The sequence below is a fragment of the Aegilops tauschii genome, chromosome 3 (genome assembly GCF_002575655.3).
Source record: "Aegilops tauschii subsp. strangulata cultivar AL8/78 chromosome 3, Aet v6.0, whole genome shotgun sequence".
Lineage (NCBI taxonomy): Eukaryota > Viridiplantae > Streptophyta > Magnoliopsida > Poales > Poaceae > Aegilops > Aegilops tauschii.
Window position 1 is genome coordinate 565,080,810 of NC_053037.3, and position 10,515 is coordinate 565,091,324.

General features: G+C 53.3%; 1 protein-coding gene across 1 annotated transcript; it reads right to left on the reverse strand.

Annotated features, from left to right (window-relative positions):
- Window positions 1-836: 836 nt before the first annotated feature.
- Window positions 837-2,291, reverse strand: LOC109782277 (uncharacterized). The gene has a single exon (XM_020340878.4). The coding sequence runs from the start codon at window positions 2,124-2,126 to the stop codon at window positions 1,017-1,019; it is 1,110 nt and encodes a 369-aa protein (XP_020196467.1). The 5' UTR covers window positions 2,127-2,291; the 3' UTR covers window positions 837-1,016.
- Between the last annotated feature and the right edge of the window lie 8,224 nt (window positions 2,292-10,515).

Below are 10,515 nucleotides of genomic sequence, written 5' to 3' on the forward strand. Positions count from 1 at the left end.
GTTGATGACGACGTAGCAAGAAGAACAAGGTTGCATGTAAATTAACCAACGGTCGTTGTACAAGCCCTATGACGAAAACATAGGGCAACCATGTTAGCAACATCATTGAGCAACATTGACACAACCTACTGAAGTAATTGTATCTTGTCGACGACATGAACATTTTTTTACCAACAAAATTGCGCACGAACAAATGGAGATGCCCTAACAGGACTGTCTTTTTTCTTTTTTGCAGAAACTCTCATAGGCCTGTCTATTCGCATCATTTTCTGAATGGACAGTTCAGATCCTTTTTGGCATTTGTTGCGAAGCTCAGGGAGACAGTTCAGATCATCATTTTTTTAACATTGTTGCGAAGAACAGGGCCAGCAGCTGAGGTCTGCAAGACTGCAACTGTACTACAGCTTGTTGGGATCATTTTCTTAATGACATTATTGCCCAGATCAGTTCTTGTCTGCACGATAAGCACAATGTTGGCAGTTGGCACCATGGAAAGGCGCGGCATACAGTGCCGAGTGTCGACACTGCCATCTACGACTATTTCGGACCGGAAGTTTCTTTCCCGAACCCCACTCTTCCACCATAGCCAAGAGCAGAAATTTCCTCACAAGATGCGGAAAATTCCACCGGCCGATCGATAAAGGAGTCAATAAGAACACACCAGACTCCCCTAAATTCATTCACCGTCACGCCAAGTTTTCCAACATTAACGCGCCAACGCAAACACGTCAACCACAAGACCAGAATATTACAGTTCCAACTTCCAACACGCAAAGTTTGATCAAATGAATGAGCACAAACACAATACGGCCAAGTTATCAGAGATTCGAGTCAAATAGAGACAAAAAGTTCCACAATATATCATGTTAAAACTCATATTTACATTACCATATCACACTAGCAGCGCGCAGAGGCGCCGGCGATTTTGAGCAGAAAATCTGAAGACGAAAGAACTGAAGAAATACCAAGAGCGTACAAAAGAACTGTGCTGCTGCATATCTTATCCTCCCAACCATCTAGAAATCGAAGCCACCGCCGTCGTCGAACCCGCCGTCGTAGCCGCCGTCGTACCCTCCGGCGGAGTCGGAGATCATGTCGCCGATGAGGAGCCCGCCGAGCGCGCCTCCGAGGAGCCCCGCGCCGAGGCCCATCCCCATGCCGCTCTTCTTCGGCGGCTTCACGGCCTGCTGCTGGTACCCGTACCCGGCCGGCTGCTGCGGCGGGTAGCCGTAGCCGCCGTACCCTCCTTGCGGAGGCGGGGGCGGGTAGCCGTACCCGGCCGGCTGCTGCGGTGGGTACCCGTAGCCGTACTGCGGGGGCGGGGCGCCGTAGGGAGCGCCGGTGCTGGGTCCCGCGGCGGCCGCTGGGTAGGCCGTCACTGGCTCGCCTGCCTTCGCCGGCTTTCCTGACGGACCAGCGGGTGGGTAGCCGGCGGGTGCGGGGTAGGCGGTGAATGGCTCGCCCGTCTTTCCGGCAGGTGGGTAGCCGGAGGGAGGTGGGTAGGCACCAGCGGTTGCTGCCCCGTCGGCCTTCGCCGCCTGCGGGTACGCGGACTGCGGCGGGTATGCGTTACCTGGCGGCGGGTAGGCAGACGGAGCCCCGTAGGCGTCGGCCTTGCCGGCCGGAGGATACGCGCCCTGCGGCGGGTAGGCGGCGGCCGGGGGAGGCTGCGCGTACGCGGCCTGGGCACCACCGTAGGCGCCACCGGCCTGGCCCTGTGTCACCTCCCCGAGCTTGTACGAGAAGTTGAGGACCCCCTGGGGCTTCCCGGACCCGATCTTGCGGACCTGGTAGGCCACAAACTTGACCGGCACGGGGCCGTCGGGCGCGCCGGAGAGCAGCTCGGAGAGCGGGATGTGGACCTCGCCGACGTCGCGGTCGCCGAGGGCGCGCTCGGCGCGGAGCAGCACGTGGACGGACCCCGCGGCGCTGGCGGGGACGGTGAAGCGGACCGTGGCGTTCCAGGTCGGGTTGCGGCCGCCGGAGCGGTCGGTGGCGACGCGCTGGCGGGAGCGCGGGTCGCCGGAGAGGGAGACGACGGCGTACACCTCCATGGCCGAGAAGAGGTTCACGTCCTTGAGGTCCTTGCCCGATATCAGGGTCAGCTCCAGCGCCCTCTGCGCCATGGCGACGGCGAACGTGATGATCTTGGTGCCGATTGCGATTTGTGTGGATCGAAATAGAGGAGAGAGGAGGGGAGAGCGGATCTGGCTGTGGATGTATCCGAAGACTTGGTGATGAGATCGTTGGGAGGGCAGCGGGCTGCGCGTATTATATGGCGGGGAGGGAGCGGAGGGTGTTGCGAGGGTGCTTCTCCCACGCGCATGCTTAGCCTTTAAGGCTTACACGTGGGCCATGTCCTCCGTGGGTCCGTCATGTCAGTGGAATGAGTATGGTCTGTGTGGGTCCTTCGTGAATAACGCGTCGTTCTCAGTCAGTTCCGCGACACGCGGACGACGGGGCTCTCTGTTCAGCATGCATGACGCGTGGTCCCCGGCGTGCGGTGGGTCCCACGTGTCATTGGGGGGAGGTGGTGCGCGTGTTCTAGGCGGCGGCAGTTGCGTCACGAATCTTCGCCCCGTCCCCACAGGTGAGGGGCTGAATGAATTGAAATCGTCGTGCTGTTCAGGTTAGTGCGGTGGGTCCCACGCGTCGGCTCTCAACGGTCCTTGGGTGTGCCATCCTCTCTACCCAAAGTGGACCCCACGCACGCACGTTGACGGCTGACCGGCGCCCGTGTGGGTGGGGCGGCGCAGCCTCGCGACGAATCTCGGCCGTCGTTAGTGGCGGCGGCGGCAGGTCAGGTCAGGATTCGTATTCTCTTTTCTTCTGTTTCCTGTGCAGTTGCACTTGCACGCTAAGGAAAAGAAATGAGTGCGCGTGACCGGAAGAGAAAGAGAAGCAGAAGCCCTCCCTCTCGACGCGGGCACGACGCGGCTGCTCCGTCGCCGTACCTTTCCGCGCATTGCACTGCAGTACTGCACACGGAAGGAAGGATGGATTCGTTCACCTTTTTGGGCCCTCCATGGTGTGGCTCTCCGGACACCGCTCGAGTAAGGTAGACGTCGCACGCTGCAACGACCTGGGCCAGGCCTACCTGTGTGTTACTCGGCCTACGTGGCTCAGCCCATGTAGCGTGTGTGGATTAGACATATAAGCGTGTGGCTGGCGTGTGTGGGGGGCATCGAATTGTAATCACAAACATTATTCCTTATTCAAGCTTTCCTCCCTGTTCCTTTCCCCTTCTCCAAGCTCTCTCTCTCTCTGAGATATTTCTCTTGGTTCGAGATCCATATCCCGGCGAGACGCACGGAGGTGCTACGGGATCGTAGCATTTCGTACTCAGAGCCGTGTATCGATCCGCTTCCTCTTATCTAAATTTTTCCTCCAGATCTCACGATCAATCCTTCGATCGGCTTGTAATTCCTAGCAAAAGGTGCAGATCCCCTCGAGTGATCTCGCGCAAAACACCTAAGGTGTACCTGCGCTGGGTTGAGTAGATAGAAGATCCTTCCGACGGCGCGTTCGAACAAGCCCAACCTCTCGTCGCGCATGGCCGCCGCGGAGCTCACAATCGCCGAGCTGCAGCAGCTCGTCCAGGCGACGATCCTGCAGAGCAAGGCAGTTTCGGAGGCGGGTGTGAAGACAGCGGAACGTCTGGATGGGCTGCAGGAGTCCCTCGACAAGTACGCCTCCTCTTCGGCCAAGGCTTTCGATGCGCTGGCCACGACGACCACGAGCTCGCTGGCCCGCACCGAGACGACGCTGGGGCGGGTGCTCGTCGCGCACAACTCCCTCGATGCGGCGGTGGCCGAGATGCGAAAATCTCTGGACGGGATCGTGCGTGGCGTCGACACTCTAGAGCAGCCGACAAACACGACGACGACTCAAGACCTGCGAACAGAGCCGCCACAAGCAGAGCGGCAGGGCCTTGCTCAGCACCATTCAGGACAGAACACCCGAGGTCTGCGCGTGTCATTCCAGCAGAGGAATCGCGGTGAGCAATCCAAATCGCACGCTCATTACCTTGACGAGCTGTCTGATGACAACGAGGACTATGAGAGATCACCGCAGTCTCAGTTTCAGTCTACTCCTGGGAAATTCTCTGCTCGCATTCCTCGTTCTGATTTCCCCAGATTTGAGGGAGATAACCCTAAGTGGTGGAAGAAACAGTGTGAAAAATACTTCCGGATGTACAATGTTCAGTCAGAATTATGGGTCGATTTCGCTACTATGCACTTTGCAGGAAATGCAGCCCTCTGGTTGCAGACGTATGAAGCAATGCACACTATTGATAGCTGGGCTGCTCTGTGTGTGGCCGTGTTCACCAAATTCAACAGGAACAAGTATTCCCGAGCAATTGATGTGTTCTTCTCTCTCAAGCAAACTGAGTCTATCGATGATTATGCTCATGTGTTTGAAGAACACATGCACAAGATGCTTGTGTATAACCACTCCTACGATGAAACCTTTTTCATCAACAGGTTCATTGAGGGCCTGAAACCTGCTATCCGTGCGCCGATCAAGCTGCAACAACCTAACTCAGTGGATCTGGCTTACTCTTTGGCGCAGACACAAGAGGCACTGTTGGCTGAAGATACTTCCAAATACAGCAAAAGATGGGAAAACAGAGCCAATGCAAAAAAATTATGTGCATCAAGGCATTATAGGGACAACACCAGCACAAGACAAACCCCCTGAGACACATCAGAGATCTCCAGATCGAGTGGATAACCTCAGGGCACAACGCCGAGCGCGTGGAGAATGTTTCAAGTGCGGGGAGAAGTATGGCCCAGGACACAAGTGTCGCACAACAGTCCAACTCCACGTGCTAGAAGAACTAATTGAGGCACTGCAAATGTCTGAAATTTCTGAAACTGATTCTGAAACTGAACAGCCAGCCGAGCAGCCTGCTGCAGATAAGGGAACAACAGCAGAAGCATTCATGAAACTGTCAGTCCATGCAGCCCAGGGCACTGCTTCAAAGGACAGTATCAGATTACAGGGCATGGTTGGTAAGAGACGGTTATTGATCTTAGTTGACTCAGGTAGTTCCACAAATTTTATCAGTGCAGAGCTAGTGAAACACCTACAGTGTCCAATGGAAGAGATACCAGCGGCTAAAGTAACTATGGCTGATGGTGGAATGTTACATTGCAACAAACAGGTTCCTAACTTGCAATGGTTCTGTCAAGGCAATACCTTCAACACATCTCTGAAGGTGCTACCCCTGGGCACGTATGACATCATTTTGGGTATGCAGTGGTTAGAAACTATGAGTCCTATGTGAGTGGACTGGAGAAAGAAGGTCATGAGATTCAAATATCAGGGAACTCGGATCACTGTAAGAGGAATAAGAGAGAAAGTCATCTCCTGCACAGGCATAACTCGCAAGCATTTGCAAGGGTTACTTAACACTGGTGCAGTCGAGCAAGTGATCCAACTAAATCACATTGTGGAAGCCCCTGATACTGATCAATTCATCCCTCCTGCTGTGCAAGAAATCCTGGACAAGCACAAACAAGTTTTCACAGAACCTGACAAGCTCCCTCCTCACAGGTGAAAGGATCGATATAGTTGACTAGAGGGGGGGGTGAATAGGCAACTAACAATTTTTAGCTTTTCTTTACCAAATTAAACTTTGCATCAAAATAAGTTGTCTAGATATGCAGCTAAGTGAGCAACCTATATGATGCAACGACAACAAGCACGCAAGCAAGTAAGAGATATAACACAAGTAAACTAGCTAAAGTAAAGGAACGAGATAACCAAGAGTGGAGCCGGTGAAGACGAGGATGTGTTACCGAAGTTCCTTCCTTTTGAGGGGAAGTACGTCTCCGTTGGAGCGGTGTGGAGGCACAATGCTCCCCAAGAAGCCACAAGGGCCACCGTATTCTCCTCACGCCCTCACACAATACGAGATGCCGTGATTCCACTATTGGTGCCCTTGAAGGCGGCGACCGGACCTTTACAAACAAGGTTGGGGCAATCTCCACAACTTAATTGGAGGCTCCCAACGACACCACAAAGCTTCACCACAATGGACTATGGCTCCGCGGTGACCTCAACCGTCTAGGGTGCTCAAACACCCAAGAGTAACAAGATCCGCTAGGGATAAGTGGGGGGAATCAAATTTCTCTTGGTGGAAGTGTAGATCGTGGCCTTCTCAACCAATCCCGAGCAAATCAACAAGTTTGATTGGCTAGGGAGAGAGATCGGGCAAAAATGGAGCTTGGAGCAACAATGGTGCTTTTGGGGGAAGAGGTGAGTCAACTTTGGGGAAGAAGACCCCTTTATATAGTGGGGGGAACAAACCAACCGTTACCCCCCTTCTGCCCCGAAGAGAGCGGTAGTACCGCTGTGCCAGCGGTACTACCACTTGCCACTATAAGCGGTACTACCGCTACACAACGCGGTACTACCGCTTGGCCCACAGCGGTACTACCGCGGAGGGAGGGCGGTACTACAGCACAGGAGCAGTACTACGGCCCCCCACAGCCGCGGCCAGTACCGTAAAACCCGACACGAAAAAGGAGCCCTCGAATCGAGGCGGTACTAGCACGAGACCACCGCGGTACTACGGCTTGGGGCCACTAGCGGTACTACTGCCCTGGAGCGGTATTACCGCTCCCAGAGCGGTACTACCGCTTGTGGCACCCAAGCGGTACTACCGCTCCGTCCCGCGGTACTACCGCTGGGACCAGAGTTAGTACACACATGGGGGCTACTAGCGGTACTACTGCTCTGGGCGGTACTACCGCTCCAGAGCGGTACTACCGCTTGTAGCACCCAAGCGGTACTACCGGTCTGGCCCGCGGTACTACCGCTGGGACCAGAGAGGGCACAAAGAGAGGAGAACCAAGCCCATCATCGAAACAGAAAGGCTCGGAGGGAGGGGCAAAGGAAGTGTACGTGATGATTCCGCCCTAGCCTTTCCAAAACGGACCCCCTCTTGATAGTACGGTGATCCCTATGAAACTAGTCCACCAAACTAATCCGAAAGGACTACACCGTCTTCGCTTTAAGCTCCGAGGGGAGGAAATCGTCTCGTGCCAAAAGGATGAATCTCTGAAAAACACTCAATGCACACGATTAGTCCGCAAAAGCATTGTCATCAATCACCAAAACATCTTAGGGATAAATATGTCCTTACAATCTCCCCCTTTTTGGTGGATTGATGACAATACGGGATTTGCACAACTGGGAAAAAACAAAGGACATAAGCAAACCCCAAATCTCTAAAATATAGACGGGCTCCCCCTAGATGTGTGCCATCAAGATAAGTGCTTTGAACTGCACGACACACATACTAGGATCAACACTCCCCCTGTATTTTAGAGACCAACAACCTAAGCGAGATACAAGATAGCAGGATATATAATATAATGAAGCATATAACTCATGAGATATCAAATGACTAGAGACAAAGATAAGGATATGATAATGATAGGGTAGCATATGTCTCACACCATCTGACTCGAACTAAAGTCTCACTAAACACAAAACCAAGCAAAGTACACGGTCCAAGCAAAGCACAAAGTAGCACATAACGAAAGCACAAAGGCAAAAACACACTCGCAACACAACGACGCAAATCCCTAAACTCTCTCCCCCTTTGGCATCGAGACACCAAAAGGGGCAAAGAGCTAACCTACGGCTCCAGGTGCGAGCATGCTGAGGATCTCGAACATCAGGGCTCTGCGTGATCATCTGCACTGCCGTCCTCGCCCGGAAACTGCTCGGCATCTGAGTCGGTCCACGGGCAGTGCTGCTGGATCCACTCCTCCTCCTCAGTAATCTGACCCTCAGAGCCGCTGGTGACTGTCGCACCCATCTGACGCATCAGCTCCTTGTGACGTCCTCTTGCCTTCTTCTCAGCCACATGAGTCATGTACTGACCATGAGATTCCATGCAGAACAGCTTCTTCATCTTGCGTTTGAGCTTCTTTGCCCAAGAGGGCTCTGCCGTAGAAGGCTCTGTCCCAGGAGGCACATAATCCTCATCATCATCACCGGCATCAGCCTCGTCCTCGGTCTCCATGGCAGCAGCAGAAGATGGAGCTCCAGATCTACCCCAATTATCCTTCTTCCTCAGACGCTTGATCTCATGAGAGACCAACTCTCCAGTTTCCAGCTGCTCCTCAGGATAGGTATGTCTCCAGGCCCTCTCAATAAGCAACATAATGAACGGACCATAAATTGGGCACTTGCGCTCAGAAACAGCCGCCAGAAGCTCAGACCACATGACGTGAGAGATGTCCAGGGACTCACCGGTGTTTGCGTCCTTCTCACGCTGGCAGAAGAGAAGCATGTCCACAAGGTAAGAGTGTACCATGTCCAGATTCCCAATACGAGGGAAGAGAGTCTCGCGGAAGATGCGGTGAAGGATGTCCAGATAGGTAGACAACTCATAGGTTTCTTTCCTGGTCTCAGGGTGGACCTTCCGAGTACAGTAGGGCCAGAGGGCTTGCTTGTGAGTGGAGGTGACATTTTGGTGAGGACGAAAACCAACTGGAGCCTCGAGCCCTTGATCTTCCACCTCAAGCAGCCCCATGAAGGCCTGCCACTTGACAGCTAGCACCTTTCCATTTGTCATCCAAGTCAGAGTCCTGTCTGCATCAGTTCCTAGGTGAACAGTGGCAAAGAACTGTGCCAGCAAATCTGCATCAAAGTCCTTGTTGAACTGCATGATCCTGAGAATGTTCAACTGAGAGCACATCTGAAGGGCATCACCAAAGTACTCAAGGTCCTTCTCCATAGCATCCGTGTTGATGGAATGAACATTGACAAAGAGGTTCTTCTTAGCCTTGATCACATCAAAGTATGTGGCATACTGAAACCGGTTCCAGAACGGGCGATTGACAAGATTGGGTTCTTGGTCTTCCTCATAGGGATTGCGCCGACGCCTGTCCCAGAATTCCTTGCTAGACATCTCAGTCACTTTCTTGCCACTTGGCTTCGGTCGGCTGGCAATCTTCTTCTTGCGAGGAGGATTAGCACTTGAGGAAGCACCCCCTGCCGGCTGTGGAGCACTGGAAGAACCACCTGCAGTCTCAGATGAGCGGTACCGCTTCGACGTTGAACGCCCGGGGTTGACACGGCGGACTTGCTGCTCAGGATGTTCATCACCTGGAACCAAACACACGGACACAAGAAACAACCAGAAGGAACGATCAAAACCAAATAAACACAACAAATATGGATCAACATGTGGTAGGAAACAATGGAACTGGGCATCCAGCGGTAGTACCGTGCCTGCTCAGCGGTAGTACCGCTTAGCCACATAAGCGGTAGTACCGTGCCAGATGGGCGGTAGTACCGCCCGAGACGGGGCACGGCGGATCCCTACTGCCGTGGTCAGATCCGGCACTACCGGGGATGCCAAATTCAAAAATAAACCTACCAAACATCAATCCAAAGAGTCTAGTTGCCTTCTCCAACCTACTCAAGCCTAGATTTGGCCAAAAATCTAGAGATGCAACTACTATTGCCCCTAAAACGCGAGATCTGAAAACTAGACAAGAAGAGAAGAGGAACGGGGGCAATACCGGCATCCATGGCAAGAGGACGAGGTGGGGATCGACTCCACCGAAGGAAATGGAGAGGAACGGTCCGGAGACGGAGGGCCGCCGGAGCCTTCCCGCGGCGAGATGGTGCTGGAGAGAGAGGAAGAGGAACCAGGGGACGAAGCAAATGGGTATGGGGTGGAGGAAACCACCCCTGCCCACGACTTAACCCCCTGGCCCCGCCCCACAGCGGTAGTACCGTGGTGAAGGGCGGTAGTACCGCTTAGTCACATAAGCGGTAGTACCGCTCCGTGGAGCGGTAGTACCGCGCCAGCGGTAGTACCGCTCCTGCACAACGGTAGTACCGCCCAGCGCAACTCGAACCAGACTCAACACATATGGTGCAAAAACGAAAGACGGGAAACAACGGCAAGAAGACCAACAAGAGCACTAGCAAGAGAACAAGAATCACACGCCTCTATATGAGAGGGCGGTGGCCGAGGCCACCTATGTTTGAGTCACTTGGTATGGCACCGCGAAGAATTATCCATGGGCCCATGACCAAAGCTCGTCTTTGAAGCACAAGTACCATCAAAAATGGCTAATGTGAAAGAGTGAGATCAGTTTATGCATTGTGGGGGGAGGGAAAGTTCATTGAGAGAACAACACTCCCCCTACGTCCATGCCTACACCTAGACAAGAATGCACAATGAATGTGAGGGGTGTGCAAAGGTTCAAACCACATTGCTCGAATCAATGATATTTAGCTCATGCCTTAACTCGCGAAATCTTGCTTCATCCAATGGCTTCGTGAAAATATCTGCAAGGTTATCATGAGTGTTGACATAGTTGAGCTCGATCTCCCCTCACCTAATATGATCCCGGATGAATTGATACCGAATCTCAATATGCTTTGTCTTGAAGTGTTGCACTGGGTTGAGAGAAATCTTGATAGCACTTTCATTGTCACACCAAAGAGGTACTTTGTCACAAATGACACCGTAATCCT

Bases quoted from the DNA above. Each gene is read 5' to 3' on its own strand.
- LOC109782277 (XM_020340878.4), bottom strand. From the start codon at position 2,126: ATGGCGCAGAGGGCGCTGGAGCTGACCCTGATATCGGGCAAGGACCTC.